General features: G+C 35.2%; 2 protein-coding genes across 4 annotated transcripts; one reads left to right on the top strand and one right to left on the bottom strand.

Moving 5' to 3' along the window:
- The first annotated feature begins 338 nt into the window (after positions 1-338).
- LOC107954183 (asparagine synthetase [glutamine-hydrolyzing] 1) lies at positions 339-3,783 on the top strand. The gene is made up of 13 exons (XM_016889670.2): positions 339-655; positions 821-959; positions 1,204-1,299; positions 1,408-1,549; positions 1,643-1,833; positions 1,920-2,081; positions 2,189-2,269; positions 2,354-2,575; positions 2,674-2,808; positions 2,881-2,961; positions 3,051-3,137; positions 3,224-3,331; positions 3,404-3,783. The coding sequence occupies exons 1-13, from the start codon at positions 576-578 to the stop codon at positions 3,632-3,634; spliced, it is 1,755 nt and encodes a 584-aa protein (XP_016745159.2). The 5' UTR covers positions 339-575; the 3' UTR covers positions 3,635-3,783.
- LOC107954184 (protein PMR5) lies at positions 2,273-6,707 on the bottom strand. 3 transcript variants are annotated; one of them, XR_005916152.1, is made up of 6 exons: positions 6,187-6,651; positions 5,913-6,084; positions 5,101-5,279; positions 4,831-4,989; positions 3,426-4,314; positions 2,273-3,056 (listed from the first exon to the last, which is right to left on the bottom strand). XR_005916152.1 is itself a non-coding variant. In XM_016889671.2 (5 exons), the coding sequence occupies exons 1-5, from the start codon at positions 6,510-6,512 to the stop codon at positions 3,981-3,983; spliced, it is 1,170 nt and encodes a 389-aa protein (XP_016745160.1). In that variant the 5' UTR covers positions 6,513-6,707; the 3' UTR covers positions 2,273-3,980. The 3 variants fall into 3 exon arrangements, 1 of the variants encoding a protein (XP_016745160.1); XR_005916153.1 differs by having other exon boundaries at positions 2,273-2,794; XM_016889671.2 differs by having other exon boundaries at positions 2,273-4,314; positions 6,187-6,707.
- Positions 6,708-20,688: the final 13,981 nt, after the last annotated feature.

Here is a 20,688-nt window from a genome sequence, read left to right as displayed (position 1 = left end):
ATTAATAATAAATTTTACATGGTATTTCACTATTTTAAATGTTAAATTTATATTATAAAAAATAAAAATAATTATAAATTAAATAAAAACAAAATTTGATTCAATTTATATTTAATGTAATATATATTATCGTAGTTGTTTTAACTTAGCAAGTATGCTTTTATTCGCATAAAATATAAAAAGAAGAGAATTCAAATTTCTAATTTCGAATGAACGGCCAAAACTAAGAAAATGAAGATGAGACGTGGAGGGGTGAAAAAAATATGAGTAAAATAATTGACTTTTGACCCCACCGGAGAAATGGATAAAATGGGTAAAAACCAATCACCCGACACCAAGAGAGTGCCCCTAAAGTTTTGCAACTATAAATACGTGGCATTTTCTTCAAGTTTTGGAAACCCAGCTTACGTTACGTTTTACCTTTCCCCTGTTTTTAGCTCCTCTGTTTTCTCTGTTCATTTCGCAGCAATCTTTCTTCGGAATTTAAGGATATCCATTACTTTATTTAGTTCTTCTCCTTGACAAGCCCCAAAAAAGAAAAAAAGGTGTTCTTGTTTTTTTTTTTTGAAAGAAAAATGTGTGGGATTTTAGCTGTTTTGGGTTGTTCTGATGATTCTCAGGCAAAAAGGGTTCGAGTGCTGGAACTTTCCCGCAGGCAAATTCATCTTTTTCCTCTTAGCTACTTTTGATGGTTGTGTCTTTAAAACACGTTAACTCAATATTAGTATAAATAAATAAATTACTTAGTCTATCTATCAATTAACTAGTGTTTAATTGGAGTAGCAGAGAAATAGTGAGCTGAAAATTGATGTATAAACAGGCTGAAACACCGTGGTCCAGACTGGAGTGGCCTCCATCAACATGGAGACTGCTATTTGGCCCATCAACGCCTTGCCATCGTCGATCCTGCTTCGGGTGACCAACCTCTCTTTAACGAAGACAAGAGTGTTGCTGTCACGGTAGGTCTCTGCATATTCGGATATGAATCAAATCACACTCCAAACCAAATAACATATTTGCTGCTTAATATATTCCCTTTTTGCCGATGATGGTAACTTGGCCGAATATACCTTCCAAATGAATAATAAAAGAAACCATACTGGCACTTATGTTTTCAAATTTGGCGGCTAATAATGACACTCTGGAAATAGTTTGTAATTTTAAGTCTACTGATGGAGATGAACAAAATGTGCTGAAAACTAGGTGAATGGAGAGATTTACAACCATGAAGAACTGAGGAAGAAGTTGGTAAACCACAAGTTCAGGACTGGCAGTGACTGTGATGTTATTGCCCATCTGGTAAGTTTCAGGCATAAATCTGACTTTGGGTTTCAATTTTCGAGCTCGTGTTTGTGAAGTCTTGCTCTAAGTGTAAAATTGTTGCTTTAAACTTAAACTACGTGATAGTACGAGGAGTATGGGGAAGACTTTGTGGACATGTTGGATGGAATCTTCTCATTTGTGTTGCTTGATACCCGAGACAACAGCTACATTGTTGCACGAGATGCTATTGGGGTCGCATCCCTCTACATTGGCTGGGGACTTGACGGTATTCAATCCTTGCATCGATTTCCAGCTCTTGAAATCTGGGTTTTAGTCAGTTTTTGCTAACTCCTTTCCTACTTTTTTTTTTAATATTCAGGGTCGGTTTGGATATCTTCCGAAATGAAAGGATTAAATGATGACTGTGAACACTTTGAGTGCTTTCCTCCTGGTCACTTGTACTCCAGCAAAACAGGAGGATTTAGAAGATGGTACAATCCACCATGGTTCTCTGAGGCCATTCCATCAGTTCCATATGATCCCCTTGTTCTAAGACGTGCTTTTGAAAATGTAAGATACGATGAAGAAACAACCCAACACTTTAAAGAACATTTCTAGTAATTTTATCTCACAGGTCGCATCGATTGTATTTGCAGGCTGTGATCAAAAGACTGATGACCGATGTACCTTTTGGAGTTCTTCTATCTGGAGGTCTCGATTCGTCGTTGGTTGCTTCTATCACAGCTCGATACTTGGCTGGTACCAAGACTGCTAAACATTGGGGAAGCCAGCTCCATTCTTTTTGTGTTGGCCTCGAGGTAAAGTGGTAAAGTGGTATAATATGTGATAATGAAACCTTAAAAGTATAGCTTTATAAGTTTGTTCCTTGAAACTTTTTTTTTTTTTGTGGTCGGTTTATTTGCAGAATTCACCAGATTTGAAGGCTGCAAGGGAGGTTGCAGACTATCTGGGAACGGTTCATCATGAGTTTCACTTCACTGTTCAAGTATTGACTGAACATTTACTAATACTTCTATTTCGTGTTTAATAACATCCTTGGACAAAGTTAAACTTCCTTCTAATGTTGCAGGATGGAATTGATGCCATCGAAGATGTCATCTACCACATAGAAACCTATGATGTTACCACAATCAGGGCAAGCACTCCAATGTTCTTGATGTCGCGGAAGATCAAGTCTTTAGGGGTGAAGATGGTTATATCTGGTGAAGGCTCTGATGAGATTTTTGGTGGGTATTTGTACTTCCACAAGGCACCAAATAAGGATGAATTCCACCACGAAACCTGCCGAAAGGTGATGGATCCATCTTATATGGCACTTGATTACCACCAGGGGAGTTTGAATGTAAGAAGATACTGAGATTTCGTCTATTTTGTTGCTTTTTTATGCAGATCAAGGCCCTTCACCAGTATGATTGTTTGAGAGCTAACAAAGCAACATCTGCATGGGGATTGGAGGCTCGAGTCCCATTCTTAGACAAGCAATTCATCAATGTTGCCATGTCTATAGACCCTGAATCAAAGATGGTAAGCAATCAATTTATTTTTGTCTTGGAATTGCTTGGTCCACTATACATGCTTCTCTATTTCATGAATCAGATAAAAAGGGATGAAGGACGCATTGAGAAGTGGATTCTTAGGAGGGCCTTCGATGATGAAGAGCATCCCTATCTGCCAAAGGTATTATCATATAATCTTCTCCTGTCTTTGGCATTTGTCCACTACAACACAAGTAACCAAACTAACATGTTTTGTTTGATGCCCTGCAGCATATCCTTTACAGACAGAAAGAACAGTTTAGTGATGGTGTGGGTTATAGTTGGATAGATGGTCTCAAAGCACATGCTGACCAACATGTAAGTAACATCATCTCATTTCCATTTGGAATCAAGTTAAAAAAGAGTTAAGGGATGACTTACTGATTTTCACATTATACTTTCAGGTAACCAATAAGATGATGCGTAACGCATCTAACATCTTCCCTCACAACACACCAATGACAAAAGAAGCTTACTACTACAGGATGATTTTCGAGAGATTCTTCCCTCAGGTGATTTCCCAAAACTCAACATTTAGGATATAGTTATAACTGTAAGTAACAATATTAGCTTGGTTTAAACAGAATTCGGCAAGATTGACCGTACCTGGAGGAGCTACCGTAGCATGCAGCACTGCTAAAGCAGTTGAGTGGGATGCTGCCTGGAAGAATAACCTTGACCCTTCAGGCAGGGCTGCCCTGGGAGTCCATCTCTCTGCTTACAATGCCGAGACTCCACTCAGCAACATGCCATCCCAGGTTATCGACAATATACCACGGATGATTGAAGTTCCCGGAGTTGCTATACAGAGCTAGTACCTGCCTACAGGAAGGAAAGCAGAACACATGAATTGAATAATTCAGAGTAGAATTTGTGGCAGATATCCATGAAACTTCATAATTCTCTGATGTGTACTATAAGCGATGTTTATGAGTAACTAAAACAATTTCTGATTGTTTGATCACCGTCTGTTGTTGTCATCGACATGTTGCTTAAGCTTTTGAAACTATGTTGTTGATAATTTGTACTGGAAAGTTAATCGTTAATGAGAATCTTCACTTCAAAATGATAATGTATTGCTTAATAATGAAGGCTACACTAACCTATCATCAAAATCAATAGTAACCATATTACCATAAAATGAAGTGAACCAGATCGAAACTAGTAGAATAATACAGTATAAAATAGTTCATTCCAAGTATCAGGTAATCCGGGCAGGCACCAATGGCTACAATCAGCTGACTTTTGCGGGTTAGCTCTCTGAGAAGGGCTGAAATCACCACGGTAAATTGATGGGTGCCCGTCTTTCCTAAGCTCAGAGAGCATTGTTATGTCCATCAAATATGTAGGAACATGCATCTCCCTGATGACTTCATTCACTACACCCATCTGATCTGCATATGTGCTGGTGTACGTAGTTCCTTTCATTGGTTCCGTCTCTCCATAACAGTTTTTTGCAGTCGTCGCAGTTGCTGCAGCACTCCATTCGTTTGGACTGTCAATGGAGTTAACCAAACAAAATCATTGAATTATCAAAACAGAGCAATATGGTCATCCATGCATTATCATGACCTTTTTGTGAGGGTCATAGGCCCAGTTGCAAGGTGTGGTCGCAGTAGGGCATCTTGCACACGTTTACTGTAACATTTCTAAGCATCATTTAAAATAAAGGGCTATTGGCCACCGACACTAAAAGTGGTTTAAAAAGAAACTTCAGTCACTGTTTCACGAGGTTACAGTTGTAAAAAAAGAACAATAAAACCAGTCAAATCAAGTAAATACATTATTAGTTGTATCGTACTATGTTGATATTGTGGGGTATCAGAACCTCATATTTTCTGCTATCATATGATTCAGATCTTCCTCACCAGCCACAACCCCTCTTATTCTTTAATAAATTTAATTTGATGAAAATAAAAAGTTTAGATTCATACAAAAAGCCTTTAAATCAAAGACATCTGCAATTGCAATTTAAATCCGATGGTAGATTCCAAACAATTGAGAGACTTACTTGTAATGGTCGGGGGAAGCAGACTGGAAAAAGACTCTGGTTCTAGTTATGTCGACATTGGAGTCAACCCAATTGGCCCATGTTCTTAGCCCTTTCTCCATAGCAACCAAACGATCCATGTCCTGGTAATATTTACCACCTGATTGAATCAAATCCCACCTGCCAAGATTTACCTCAAACCATTCAAAAAAAAAATCCCATTTGATATCCCTCATTCAAGACTTTTCACAAACACAAAAGCAACACCAGTAAGGAACTGTTCTAGCCTACCCTCGAAGAGATCCTTCATAACCCCACCAATGGCCTGTGTTAAACACCAGCACGTCGGCCATTCGCCAGGCGTTTCCATTTCCAGCTATGTCGTCTAACTTTACAATCCTCTTCCCTTGCATCACATCTACGTCTACCAAAAATGGAGCTCTAAAATATGATATGGATACACCATATTCCTGCATTCATCATTGTAAACAAAATTCAACCCACAAGATGCTCATTGTTCTTAATCATTTGGGATTACTTAGTGGAAACAATAGTCTGTATCTGATACAATTTAATACAAAAATATGAAATATCATCTCTCATAGATAAAGAATTATTGTAATTAAAAAAAAAACAGAGCATGTCTCTATATTAGCACAAAAATAATATGGGGAAAAAAAAGAGTAGGTAGTGGCTTTTAGTTGGCAAGTATTAGCACGATATTTGACAAAATAGTTCTCACTTCGGGTCCCTCAAATGTCAAATTCATGTCTCAGCTTTAGTTAAAAGCAACTGCTATAAGGACATGTGCTTTAAACCACTTTTTGGCCACCAAGTGTAAAAGCTTGGAACAAAAATCTACTTCTAAAAAATTGAAAAAGCTTCAACACTATTTGCAAAAGCAAATTTTGGGTTCAAATATTTTGAAAGACACTATCTGCCAAAGGAAATTTGGGATCCTTTTTTTTTTTTGTATTAATGTGTGTTTGATACAAGTATATAAAAATGGTCAAAATAGGTTGCTTACAGCCTGTAACCAGTGTAGAAAGAAGGTAAGGGAATGGAATAAAGTAGAAATTAGGTTAGATAAGAGGAAGACTGACCAGGAACTTGAAAGTAGAGAGAGGCATTGCTCTGTTCATCTGAGTCTGGGTTTGGGGGTTGGCAGCTAAAATCATACAAATCAAAGACTCAAATTGATTCCTTCCCAGTGAATCACCAACGAACATCACTGTTTTCCCTCTCATTTTCGACAAAAAAACAAGCCCATCGAACCTGACATTAACATACTACAATATAGATTATCACAAAATGTAAAACAAATCAACTAAAACTTGGGGGGGGGGATTTTTACAAAAAAAAAAGTTTATCTGATACCTTGGGAGCTGACAATTGAGAGGCTGCCATCGATATTTAAGGTAACCAGAATCAGGTCTCCCAGACATTTGACAGTTGAATTCAGCATCTATGACTGGGCAGTTCGAGTATTGGTACAATGGGTAAGTATCATCACGGACCCAAGTCCCTGCAAACAATGCACAAGTAGTTCGGTTGGTTTGGAACATTGGCCTTGGATGTTGGGGGTAGCTACGGTGGTTTCTCAAGCTCAATATCAGAGCAGAGAAAGTTGTGTGAGACTGAAACAAGGCTAGAAAAACAAAGGTTAGACATGGCTTGAATAGATGAGAAGAAACGAGGGTCATTTTGAAGAGAAAGCAAGCCAAAGGAAAAAGCCAAAATAAGAAAGGAGATAATAAAGAAGAGAAAAGAGGGAGGAAACTGGAAAGGAGTAGTAGTGCAGTAGTATTACTGTATAAAAAAGAAAGAATGTGGGGGCTTTAGGTCCATGGTGATTGGTGAGGTTCTTATAAAAGAGTGGTGCTTTTTTGTTGTGTTGTGGTCTAGATGATAGGCCATCACGTGAGCTTAGCATGGTGTGTTTCTCAACTTGGCGGTGGATTTGAATTTGTGTTTTTTAATATTTTCACTCTATCACCATTCATTCAAAATTAAAAGGTATAATCACATGTTTAGTCCTCAGTTTTTACAAAAAAAATTATATTAGATTTTCATTTTATCTTTTTTTCCTTTTTTCTAACTCTTGAATTTGTATTTTTTTGTCAAATCAATTCAAAATGAATGGACAATATAACAAACATTAACTTTGTTGAAATGGACATACAAGTGGACTACCATATGGATACCACATCAACAAGTACTTAATTTTTTAAAAAAATTCAAAAAAAATTTAAAGTTATTAAAATTTTTTAAAAACTTTATAAAAATAAAAAAAATTAAAAATTAATTAATTTCTAATGCGACATCCACGTCGTAGTTCATGTATATGTCTATATCATCAAAGTTAACATTTGTTAATTTTTTTCATCTATTTTGAGATAATTTAATAAAAAAATATAAATTTAAAAGTTAAAAGAGACGAAAAATTACATAAAAAACTAAAATGATATTATCTATAAAATTGGATGACTAAATAAGTGTCAAATTAAAATATGGTTGAATACACTACACTGCCATTAGCTTCAGCCAACAGACTCACTCAAGGGCAGAGCGAAGGGGGGCTGGCAGGGGCTCCGGTCCCCCCTAAAATAGAAATTTTTACCTTTAGTCTTTTTATAATTTTAAAAAATTTAAATTAGTATATGGTAAAATTACACTTTGGCCCTCCAAAAATGAGAAAAAATTGATTTAATCCTTTAAAAATTATAAAGATATATGTTATTAAAATGGTGAAATTTCACTTTTGCTATCATCAAAATATACAACTTTATTCCGACCCCCTCAAAATATTTTCTAGTTTCGCCCCTAGACTCATTTACTACAATCATAGGGCTGTAACAACTCAATAGTCACGGGTATTGGAAAGTGTATTTTTGAGTCTCCATTTTCGTAAAACGGATTCGTAAATATTTATTAAAAATATTTACGAAGTTAGTTGTGTGGTTAATTAGGTTTTGGTTAGGTGAATTTGTATAAATTAAGAGCAATTAGGTATAGGGACTAAATTGTATATAGGATGAAAGTTGAATTATAAATTAAAGAAAAAGTAAAGGGACTAAATAAACAATTAAACCTTATTCCAACAAGTGGATGGTGTTGGTGAATAAATGTGTAAAAATAATATATATATATATATAATAAAATATGTATTACTTAATATTTAAGTATATATATTATATTATAATAATAATAAAGTAAATGAGATAATAAAATAATTAAATAAGTAATTAAACCAAATTGAAACAAAACAGAGAAGGAAAGAAAGAAAAGAAAAAGAGAAAGAAAGGAGAAAAAGTTAGGGTTTCAAGGGTTCAAATCTCAATTGGTTAGTCAATTTAGTCCATTTTCTTGTAATTTTTATGTTTTTGAAATCTCGGTATTAAATAATACCCAACCTATGTCAAAATTTTAGAAATTATTGAGTTTTTAAATGTTGTCTATATTGAATAATTTGAGTATTAGGGATTAAATTGATAGATGTTTAAGTTAGAAATGAAAAATGATTGAATTGTAGAATAAATTATAAATTGAGTATTATGGACTAAATGGTGAAAATTTCAAAATTTAGGGATTTAAGTGAAATTAGAGAGTTAAATCTAGTTTTAAGTGGAAATTGAATGAAAATATAGAATTAATTGTGAAGAAATAAAGTTAGTCTCGGTTTAGTGGCTAAATTGGAATTTAGACAAATGTTGAATAAAAATTGAAAATATTCAATGTGAAACTGAATTGTATTGTATTAATGAATTTTAATTTTTTTAACTCTGTAGCTAACGTTGTGCTGGAAACCTCGACTAAGAAGGGAAAAAATAAAGTCAACGAGGAATAGCTCAGAAATTCTGGTTTGTATTTCTATAATCTGAAACTAGTTATTAATTGTTGTAATTTTTATTTAATGTATATGGTAAGTGCTGAGGTAAGTAATTGATATTTTGATAATTGATTGAATGAATTGAATTGGTAGATATATATTTATTGAATGGATTATTTTTTAATTGAAATGATTATATGTGTAATTATGTGATTATATGAAAAATCAGTATTGGATATTGATTATATTTGAAATGCGAAATTAAACCCTATTAACTGTATCAGGCTGAGTCGGATATAGATGGCATTCTATAGGATTGGAAGAGTTCAGGGATTTCTTCGACTTCAAGTTGATGAGACACTGGGTGTCAATTTACTACTTCGGATTAATTCGATGAGGCACTGGGTGCCAATTTACTTCGGTTTAGCCGATGAGACACTGGGTGTCAATTTATTTCTTCAAATCATCCGATGAGGTATTGGGTACCAAACTAGTGTGTTTTGGTTGGATCCGTGTATCCGTCAGAATCTGAGTCGTGTTCATAGGGGTAACTAAATGAAATGATACTATGATTGGTATTGGAAAACATTGAATGTGAAATGAAAATGAGACACATGAATTGTGTATTATATTGTGAAAAGCTATTTGAATAGCAAATATGAGATTTGAAATAGCAAGTGATGAGAATTGAATATGTTATGAATGATGTGTTTATGAAATTAATTAATTGGATGATTAATGTTATGGTGTGATTAAATGTATATATTGTAATATCTTACCTTTAAATTATTCGGATTATAGAAATACCACTGAGTTTATACTTAGCGTACGGTTTTGATTTCCGTGCGCAAGTTAGGTACTTAAGTTTGATTACCAATTTAGCATCCATCAACGATCCCAAACTTAAAACGTGGTGATGTATATCTCTTTTTGTGTCGGCATGTACCTAGGGTGTCTAAATGTTAAATATTTTGTGGATTGATTGTAAATAAGATTATAAGTTAATATTGTTTGGTTATATACATATGAGTATGTGTTATGTTAAGGCTATAATATGGTATGTTTTAAATCAGTGCATAAATGAATATGGTATCTTTACAATTTTGATTTGAATGATGTTTAAATTAATATGTTTTGATAATATAATTGTGGTACCTATGAGGGTACATTGGTTAGACATCTAGGTTGATTATTTTGACATGTTTTGAAGGTATTTGATCGTATTTTGAATTGGTTGAATAAATGATTTTAAAGTTGCTTGGTATTCAAGATTGCAGGGAATTGGTAAACTTGATGTCTAAGGTTCATTTTAAGTCCACACGGCCAAACACACGGGCGTGTGACTGGACCGTGTGAGACACACGGCTAACACATGGGTATGTGATTTGGCTGTATGTCCCCTGCAACTTAAAAATTTTAAAACAAAATGCTCAGGTATTTTCACACGGGCGTGTGTCTTAGTCGTGTGTGGCACACGGCTTAGCACACAAGCGTGTGACTTGGCCGTGTGAACTAGAGGTGATCATGGGTTGGGCTACCTGGCCCGGCCCAACGGCCCGCCCAAAAAATAAGAGGGTTCGGGTAAAAATATAGGCTTGAAATATGGGTTTGGGCAAAAAATGAGCGGGCCTCGCCTCGGGTAAAACTTTTTTGGCCCAGACCTAAATTATATATTAAATATATAATTTTTTATTTTTAATCAAATATACTTTTTAACTTTCATGTTTAACTTTTTTATGCTATTTTGGTGTTGTAAAATGTAATATGGGCTGGGCCGGCTTAGGCTTGGGCTTAGTAGTTTTTCTTTCGGGCCGGGCTTGGACAAATTTTTAGGCCCATATTTCAGGTCGGGCCGAGCCCGAGCCTAGAAAATGGGCCTAAAATTTTGTCTGGGCCCAGCTCGGCCCATGATCACCTCTAGTGTGAACCCTGCACCTTAATATTGTAAGTTAGTATGCTCACACGACCTAACACACTGGTGTGTGGCTTGGCCGTGTGACATAAGTCAGTGAGCACCCAATTTTGGACACGGCCTAAGACATGAGTGTGTCTCTTGACTGTTTGATCCATACGGCCTGGCCACACGGGGGTACGTCCCTATTTTTTTGAAAAATTTTGATTTTTTTGGAAAAATTTTCTAAGTACCCGGTTTAGTCCCGGTTTGTTTCTAACACATATTTTGGGTCTCGAAGGCTCATTAAAGAGATAATATGATTAATTTATGATATGTATGTTAAATGATATATATATAATGCCCGTATTTGATCTGAAAAGTCAGGTAATGCTCCGTAACCCTGTTCCAACGACGGATAAGGGTTAAGGGTGTTACATTTATTAGTATCAAAGCTTTGTAGGTTTAGCCGATTCTCGGGCTAAATCGAGCTCGTAATTGAGTCTAGAGGTACATGCCATAATTGAGTCAATTGAGTCGGGATTTGGATGATGATATATATTGTTTTTGTTTTATAGTTGAAAATGTCGGATGAGTATAATGATGATGTTGATCAAGAAATGTATATCGGAGATGATGTTTCCAATGAATTAAATGAAACTGAATTGGCAACACCAAGTATTAACTCAGTTAGTACTCAACAACATAATGTCAAACGAGGTAATATAAAGGAAAGGGATGATTCACAATTACTTAGAGCTATTGCTGATGCTCTTCAACGAGTGGCGGAACCACATCTGCTACAACATCTACCATTACTGTTCATCGTGCTCTGATTAAAGAACTGTGTAAGTATGGTGCAACTAAATTTTTAGGTTTGAAAGGAGTTGATCCTTCTACAGTTGAAATTTGGATTAAATCTACTAAAAGAATCTTACAGCAACTTGAGTGTAATCCACGAGAAAGTTTATTATGTGTTGTTTCTCTACTACAAGGAGAAACATATACCTGGTGGTAGTCAGTGACACGTCATGTATTTGCAGATCAGGTAAATTGAGAATTCTTTCAAAAGGAATTTCAGAAGAAATATGTGGGTGAATTGTATATTGAAGACAGAAGACAATAGTTTTTTATACTGAAACAAGGTGAAATGTCTGTGATAGATTATGAACGAGAGTTTTCGCGACTTAGTAAGTATGCTGCTGAAATTGTGCCAACTGAAGTTGACAGTTGCAAGCGATTCCTGCGTGGTTTACGTGATGAATTACGCGTACAGTTAGTATCACATAGAATCACTGAATTTGCTGATTTAGTTGAAAAGGCAAGAATGGTAGAACAAGTTTTAGGTTTTGATAAAAAGACTGAGAATACCCATATAGTTGGAAAACGTCCTAGAGCTACTAGTTCAAATCCACAACCGAAGAGATCAAAAGAATTTCGTGGTAGCTGGAGATCAAATTTTAAATCAGACAAAACTGATAGAAATCGTGATAGACAACCATATATTTCTACGAGTAGTGTACGAAGTCCATCTCAGGATACTGAAATTCTGAATTGTGAGCACTATGGGAAAAAACACCGTGGTGAATGCTGGAAATTTACTCGAGACTGTTTTCACTGTGTATATACAGAACATTTTATTAGAGATTGTCTGAAAAATGAAAATGCTACACCTGTTACTTCTCATAGATCTATACCTGCTTCTAGAGGTGGCAGATCAAGTTGAAGTGGTTCATTTTCTAGAGGTGGTCCTAGAGGAATAATATGGTTACTCAACAGTCAGAGGCTAGAATGCCAACTCGAGCTTATGTTGTGCAGACTAACCAAAATTTACAGATCAAATACAGTTATTTCATATCATTTAACATCCATATCAGAAATCAATTATGCTAATCCATTTTGTCCCGTATATGATCCCTTGAGGCCCAAAATATGCATTAGAAACAAGTCGGGACTAATCGGGTACTTATAGAATTTTTTGCAAAATGTCAAAATTTTTCCTAGATGCAAGGGACACACACCCGTATGGCTAGGCCGTGTGGCTCACACGGTCAAGATACACACTCGTGTCTTAGGCCGTATGGGTATTCGATGAAAGGCATACAGCCGTGTCTCAGCCCGTGTCTGTGCCCGTGTAAATCACTAACTTAGGTCACACAGCCAAGCCACACGCTCGTGTGCTAGGCCATGTGAGTAATTTGACTTGCATTAATTAGGTGCAAGGGTTACACGGCCAAGTCACACACCCGTGTGCTAGGCCGTGTGGATAATTTTGAATATTCTGTTTCTCAATTTTTAAGATGCAAGGGACACACGTCCAGAAAACACACCCATATTCTAGGCTGTGTGTCACACACAGCTGAGACATACGCCCATGTGGACGAAAATAGACCATTTACAAGGCCACTTTTCTTACCCAATTTGTCTTCCACCGACATCAACACTTTAACACATTCACAAGGCAACACCAATCATTCAAATCGAGCTAAAACCAAGTTTAGTACATTTTATAATACTCCATGTGTCCAAGTATTCAATTTCACCTAATTGACCCAATTCACATACATGCATATCTTACCAATTATACTAACTCAAATTAATTAATAAAGTGCCTATATGATTTTCATCATTTAACCAATTCAAAAACTCATCAAACACATTAAGACCATATATAATCACATCAAAATATGTCTTTCCATATATAATCACATCAAAATATATCTTTCACAAGTCATTCCAATGGCTAGTTACAACCAAACATTTACATTGACATCATTGGTCATAGTTAGCCTATACATGCCATTATAACCAAAATTAGTTTCCTGTATATACCGAAAAGTCCGAGAGATAGTGTGATGTGGCTCCGACCAGCTCCAACCTTTACTAGCTTTCAAGTACTATAAAACAGAGGAAATAAAAACAGAGTAAACATTTAATACTTAGTAAGTTCGAATAACGGGGAATTAACTTACCAATCATTTTTATTAAATTAAACATACAAAATGCATCCAAGCAATTTGGCTAATAGCCTAAACACACAACTTCATCAAACATGTTATTCATTTATTTCACATGAATATAAAGAATTATGTATGAGCTCATCAACATTAAATTTCAATGTATTTCGTGTATACATAGATAACGTTTCACTTTGAATTCATATACTTTCTCATATTAGGATTTTCCTCGTTGAATCATTTAAAATATCGATAGATACATGGGTAGTACACGCAAGGTGTACAAAACTGTAATTTGTCAATTCATATACATGAATGCTCATGTAAACATGTAAACAAGAAGCTCTTTCGAGCCATATAACGGAAAACTTATGTGAGCCATGTAACGGGAAGCTTATCCAGGCTGTATAACGGAAAGCTCATAAAAGCCATATCTAGTAAGCTCATGGGAGCTAATATCAGGTAGCTTCGAAGAACCATAAATCGGGAAGCTTCGAATAGCCATATATTGGGAAGTTCAAGCGAGCCAATATCGGAAAGCTCCAAAGAGCCATATAACGGGGTGCTCATAAGAGCTACGGTATGTCCACAACACATACAGGATCACAACCAATCGGGATGCTCTGAAGAGCTACTAACGGGAAGCTCACAAGAACTATTTAACGGGAAGCTCATGAGAGCCAATATCGGGATACTCATGAGAGCTAATAATGGGATGCTCTTTCGAGCTATGGTGTGTCTGCAACACATGCAGAACCACAACCAATTCGGGAACCTTGTATCCATCGAATTTCATTTATTCAAACGGGGCTTAATATTTGTCGGGAATTGTCGGATATGTAATCAATTTCCTATACATAACAATTACACAATTCACATACGTAACATGCAATTCAAAGATATAATTATACAATTTAGTTACACGAACTTACCTCAACAAGTGTTTGTGTACAAAAAATCTACTAATCCGACTCTTTTTCTTTTTCACAATTTAACTTCGTATTCGTTCTATCCTCATCTATACGAATGAATTTAACATCAATTTATATTTAATTCAATTCAACTCACATCTTTGGTAAAATTACCATTTTTCCCCTATACTTTTATTTAATTATAATTTCGTCCCCAGGCTCGAAAAATAAAATTCATCCAATTTAATCCTTATTCCAAGCATAGCCGATTTTTACATGTAACATTAGCAGCCCATGTATTTCACAAAAATCAATTTTTTTTCATGAATTTTACATATTTTTAATTTAGTCCCTAAATCATAATTTCATCAAAATTCCCATTACAAAAGTTGTTTATCTATCAACAACCTATCATTTTCTACCATAAAACTTCATAATCCATGCATACTCATCCATGGAAAAACTTTAATACCTTAATAACTTTACAAATTAATCCCCGAGATAGCTAGATTAAGTTATCACGATCTCGAAAATATAAAAATTATTAAAAACGGGACAAGAAAATATACCTAATTGAGCCAAATAAGTTTGTTCAAAACCCAAATTCTATGGCTAGGGTTTCCATATTTTAATTTGGGAAAGATGATGAAATAAAATGATATTAGATTTTTATCATCTTTAATTATTTCTCTTTCCAATTTAATCATTTTCTTTTCTTAAATTTCCAATGATGAATCATCACACTTATCTACTAACTCCACTAATTGGTCTATTTACCATATAGGGACCTCAAATTTTGAATCTCATAGCTATTTAATACCTATAGCTACTAGAACTCAACTTTTTCATTTTCTACAATTTGGTCCTTTCCATCTAATTAGACATGTAATCAGAAAAATTTTCTTAATTTAAATTTTCATACAACATTCCTATCATAATGCAGACCATACAATAATATTAAAATAATTTTTCTTTCAAACTTAGATTTGTGGTCGTGAAACCGTTGTTCTGATTTCACTGAAAAAGGGCTGTTACAACTCTCCCCTCTTAAAAAAATTTTTCATCCTTGAAAATCTTACCAGTAAAGAGGTCCGGATATTGCTTTCTCATTGTTTCTTCAGGTTCCCAAGTAGCTTCTTCTATACCATGTCGTTGCCAGAAAACTTTTGCTAAACCTACCTTTTTATTTCTTAATTCTTTTGTCTCAAGTGCCAGAATTTTGATCGGTTTCTCATTGTAAGTAATATCAGGATGAATCTCAACCTCGGTTGGGGAGATAACATGTGAAGGATCTGACCGATACCATCGCAACATAAAAACGTGAAAAACATTGAGAATCTTGTCAAGTTCTGGTGGTAGTCCCAATCGGTACGCAACAGGTTTGATTCTTTCAGTAATATTATATGACCCGATAAATCGTGGACTCAGTTTTCCTTTATGGCCAAACCGAAGAATTTTCTTCCAAGGTGAAACTTTTAAAAATACTCTATCACCAACTTGAAATTCTATTTCTTTCCATTTAAGATTCGCATAGGATTTTTGACGATCAGAAGTTATTTTCAGATTATCTTGGATTACTTTCACTTTCTCTTCGGTTTCACAGATTAGATCAACTCCATATATCTTTTTCTTATTGAGCTCTATCCAATACAACAGAGTTCTACATTTATGACCATATAAAGCTTCATACGATGCCATTTTTATACTTGACAGATAACTGTTATTATATGCAAATTCGACTAAAGACAGATATTTTTCCCAAATTCTTTTGAATTCCAAAATACAGCACCGAAGCATATCTTGAATAATTTGGATTACACGCTCTGACTGATTATCAGTTTGAGGATGGAATGCAATAATGAAATGTAATTGCATACCTACAGCCTTTTGCAACTTGTTCTAGAATCGGGATGTAAACCGTGGACCTTTGTTTGAAATAATGGAGATCGGCACTCCATGTAACCTAACAATCTCAGAAACATATAACTCTACTAATCTATCCAAGAATAAATCCATATGTACCGGAATAAAGTGTGCAGACTTCGTTAAACGATCAACGATTACCCAAATAGCATCTTTCTTTTTCAGAAATAAGGGTAAACCCGATACAAAATCCATGGTAATTCTTTCCTATTTCTATTCCGGTATTGTTACTGGCTGTAATAATCCTGAAGATACCTGATGTTCTGTTTTAACTTGCTGACATATCAAGCATCTAGATACGAATTCAGAAATATCACGTTTCATTCCCGGCCACCAGTATATCTTTTTTTAAATAATTGTACATTTTATTACTCCCTAGATGAACAGACATAGTACCATTATGAGCCTCATATAGAATCTTCTGTACAAGTTTTGGATTCTTCAATACATAGACTCTGCCTCAGAGTAATAAACAGTCATCGGGTTTAGTCTGAAATTCTGAATCGGAAGTTGACCCACATTGTACTCGTTTTGCTTGCAACCCATTATCACTTTTCTAAGCTTTGCAAATCTGCTATAGAAACATCAGTTTAGCTTTTAGCTCAGCTGTGATAGAGCCATCACCAGATAATGACAATCGGGTATTGATTGCTCGCAAGGGAAACAGAGACTTTCTATTCAAAGCATTTGCAACCACATTTGCTTTTCCCAGATGATAATCTATAACCAGATCATAATCTTTTAATAATTTAAGCCACCTGCGCTGTCTCAGGTTCAAGTCTTTTTGTGACATTAGATACTTTAAACTTTTATGATCAGTGAATATATGACATTTTTCACCAAACAGATAGTGCCGCCAAATTTTTAGGTCAAATACAATAGCGGCCAGTTTTATGTCATGTATCGGGTAATTCTTTTCATGTGGTTTTAGTTGTCTAGAAGCATAGCCTATTATTTTACCTTCTTGCATCAAAACACAGTCTAAACCATTCAATGACGTATCACTGTAAATTAGAAATTCCTTACATGATTCATGCTAAACTAGAACTGGTACTTCAGTCAACAAGGCTTTCAATCTGTCAAAACTCTACTGATATTTATCGGTTCATTCAAATTTCACATATTTCTACAACAACTGTGTCATTGGAGCAACTATCATCGAAAATCCATTTACAAATCTTCAATAATAACCAACTAATCCCAGGAAATTTCAAACTTCAAACACATTTTTCGGTGGTTTCCAATTTATAATTATTGAAATTTTATTCGGGTCAACTTTGATGCTTTCAGCCGATACTATATGTCCAAGAAAACCAACTTTTCGAAGCCAAAATTCACATTTTCTAAATGTAACACCCCAAACTCAGCCTAGACATTATGGCCGAATCTGGCGATGTCACATGGAATGTGATTTGAAGACAAGATTGTCGAGTTAAAACCGTTACAGTTAGTTAGCTTTTATTTAATTTGGAAAAAAAAATAAGTACTAGTTGATTTGCCTTAAAATTTATCTCTTAGCGAAAGCTTTTGTAACCAATTAATTTAGGGAAAATCGTTTTTATTTACAAAATCCTTAGTTTTTAAAAAAACCGTATTTTGTTGAGTTGCAGTTAAAAAAAACCATAAAAATAGTACAAAGTCCCAAATTTAAAGCCAACCAGTCCATAATCCAAAAGCTACATCAAAAACCCCAAATAAGTAATAAATTCTAGACATTAATGGAAAACAGTCTAAAATTTACGTGTGGCCACCGTCGAGTCCTCCGCTGCATCGACCCGTCAAGTCTGGGGATTACCTATACAGATTAAATAGAAAAAATGTGAGTTTTCGCAAACTCAGTGTGTAATCTCCACAAAAAACATGCATACAGATATTCAACAACATTCAGTTAGATACAGTCTGGGGCATGGGCCCATCACAAAATCAGTTTGAGCCTTAGCTCGTTCAAATATAGTCTTGAAAATACATTAGGGCATTGGCCTATATTAGATACAGAATGCAGATACAGTAAATCAGAATCCTACCCTCCAGCCTCTACACACCATCTCCGTCCAACCCTACACACCATGTGGGCATTAAATCAACCCACCCATCCCTACACACCATGCTGTACCGAAATGCAGCACATAATCAAAAGGTTGCAGCTGAGCTGCCAGATAACAGGCTTAATAGCCTTTCAAACACTTCCTCCAAATATCATCAACCCACCTCGATGCAATGCAACATACAAAATATGTCATGTCATTATGCAATTAATAGTACATACATTCAGATATCATAATTCATACTCAGTATAGAAATCAGACAAACATATCTCACATGTAGGGGTCTAAGTAAAGCTTACCGACCCCACAGTAGGTCCACAGTCGACTTGGGCGACCCGTGCAACCTTACAGAACATTACAGTAAAATGGGCTCATACGCCCGTGTGGCCTACTCGGCCCAAATTGGCCTTGACCGCGTGGTCCATTTTTAATGTAACCCGTGCTAGCTAAATATTCATATATGTTTTCACTATTTACTTATATGTTCCTTCAAAGCTGTCTAGTTGAGTCACTGTTATTAAATTATTTATATCTTGAGCTACAGAATTCCAAATTAAGGTCTGTTTGATGTCTTTGAAAATAGACTTAAATAATTTTCTACCATAAAATTTTCAAACTTTTTGGTTCAACCAATAAGTACAGTAAAATCTTCAATCTTACCCCTGTTCTATTGTTTGACAACTTCGACCATTCTATGCTAAAAATTAATTACCTTTTAATACAAAATCTGGATTACGTTACCATTTGTTTCTATTGAAAATAGACTCATGAATAACTTAAAAATGTAAATTTTAACCCGTAATTATTTTTCTCCAATTTTTGATGATTTTCCAAAGTCAGAATAGGGGAACCTAAATTCATTCCGACATTATTTCACAAAACTTATTATATCTCACGATTTATAATTCCATTACTTATACTGTTTCTTTTATGAGAAACTAGACTCAATAAGCTTTAATTCCATATTTTGTTCATCCTCTAATTCGATTTCCATAATTTATGACAATTTTTCAAAGTTAGCCTACTGCTACTGTCCAAACAGCAAGCAATTTTAGATTTTCGCCGAATCCCTATTTTTTTGCGTTTCGAGTACACACCTGGTTTCAATTGGAACTAAAAAGATCCCCGAATACTCCAAAACCTATTTTTGACCATCTAAAAATGAATTTCAATCACTTAAACCGATACCAAACTGAATTATTAAGAAAAGACCATCCCCAAATATTTCCGACAACTCATACATTGAACGTACAATAACGAAATCGTACTTCCTTAACACCGATTGGAATCCACAGCCGCCTAAGGGTCTCTTGAACATAAAATAATTCCATTAATTACCAATTCAAGGATACCGAAACTAAAACACGCTTACCTAACTTACTGAAACAAATGAAATCGATGGTTGTACCCAAAGAGACGATTTGCAAAAAATAAAAATAAAAAGAGTGGGGAAAGAGAAGAAAATTTGGCTATAGAGACAAGAAAAGCAAAGAAAAGAAAAACTGACAGAGGATAGAGTTAGATGTCGATTACAAATAGGACTTTTGGGGAAACTGATTCACCCAATCTCACTGCCTACATTATCTCAATCACCCACTATTCAGTTGTCAATTATAACTGAAACTCTCAGTCACCAAGCCGAGCAAAAATAACTCTCCTTTCCCCACACAAAGATTCGAACCCCTGCCTTCTAGCACACTAACACTCCGCTTAACCACCAGACCAACAGGCCCATTTTGTTGTATACTTACAAAAATTTAAATAAAAGCCTATTGGACAAAGTTAAGGCTTTACTCTGAAAAATCTAAAATTTTTTGCTAAAGGCATGGCTTGAACTTGGGACCTCTTACACACCCAGAACACTTAACCACTGAAGCAGATACACAGTTGTGTCACACATTCATAATACCCAAAATTAAAATTTTGGGGCATTGCACTAAATTTGGCATACAATTGTTTATCGCGTAAAGTTTGCAGAACAGTTCTCAAATGATCAGCATGTTCATTCTCATCTCTAGAATATACCATGATGTCATCAATGAATACCACCACAAATCTATCCAAATACGGTCTGAAAATTCTATTCATTAAATCCATAAACACTGCAGGTGCATTAGTTAAGCCAAACGGCATCACAAGGAATTCATAATGCCCGTACTTGGTTCTAAAGGCTATTTTCGGTACATCCGAGTCTTTCACTCGTAATTGGTAGTAGTCAGAATGAAGATCTATCTTCAAAAACACTGTAGCACCTTTCAATTGGTCAAACAAATCATTAATATGAGGCAATGGATACTTATTCTTAATTATGACTTCGTTGAGC

The sequence above is a fragment of the Gossypium hirsutum genome, chromosome D07 (genome assembly GCF_007990345.1).
Source record: "Gossypium hirsutum isolate 1008001.06 chromosome D07, Gossypium_hirsutum_v2.1, whole genome shotgun sequence".
NCBI lineage: Eukaryota > Viridiplantae > Streptophyta > Magnoliopsida > Malvales > Malvaceae > Gossypium > Gossypium hirsutum.
This window is presented reverse-complemented; position numbering and strand designations above follow the sequence as displayed.

Coding starts and splice junctions, on each gene's coding strand:
- LOC107954183 (XM_016889670.2), top strand. CDS start 576: ATGTGTGGGATTTTAGCTGTTTTGGGTTGTTCTGATGATTCTCAGGCA. Junction 2,270..2,353: donor AGTTTCACTTCACTGTTCAA/GTATTGACTGAA, acceptor CTAATGTTGCAG/GATGGAATTGATGCCATCGA. Junction 2,809..2,880: donor TAGACCCTGAATCAAAGATG/GTAAGCAATCAA, acceptor TTCATGAATCAG/ATAAAAAGGGATGAAGGACG.
- LOC107954184 (XM_016889671.2), bottom strand. CDS start 6,512: ATGACCCTCGTTTCTTCTCATCTATTCAAGCCATGTCTAACCTTTGTT. Junction 4,990..5,100: donor TATGAAGGATCTCTTCGAGG/GTAGGCTAGAAC, acceptor AAATCTTGGCAG/GTGGGATTTGATTCAATCAG. Junction 4,315..4,830: donor GCTTCCCCCGACCATTACAA/GTAAGTCTCTCA, acceptor CTCCATTGACAG/TCCAAACGAATGGAGTGCTG.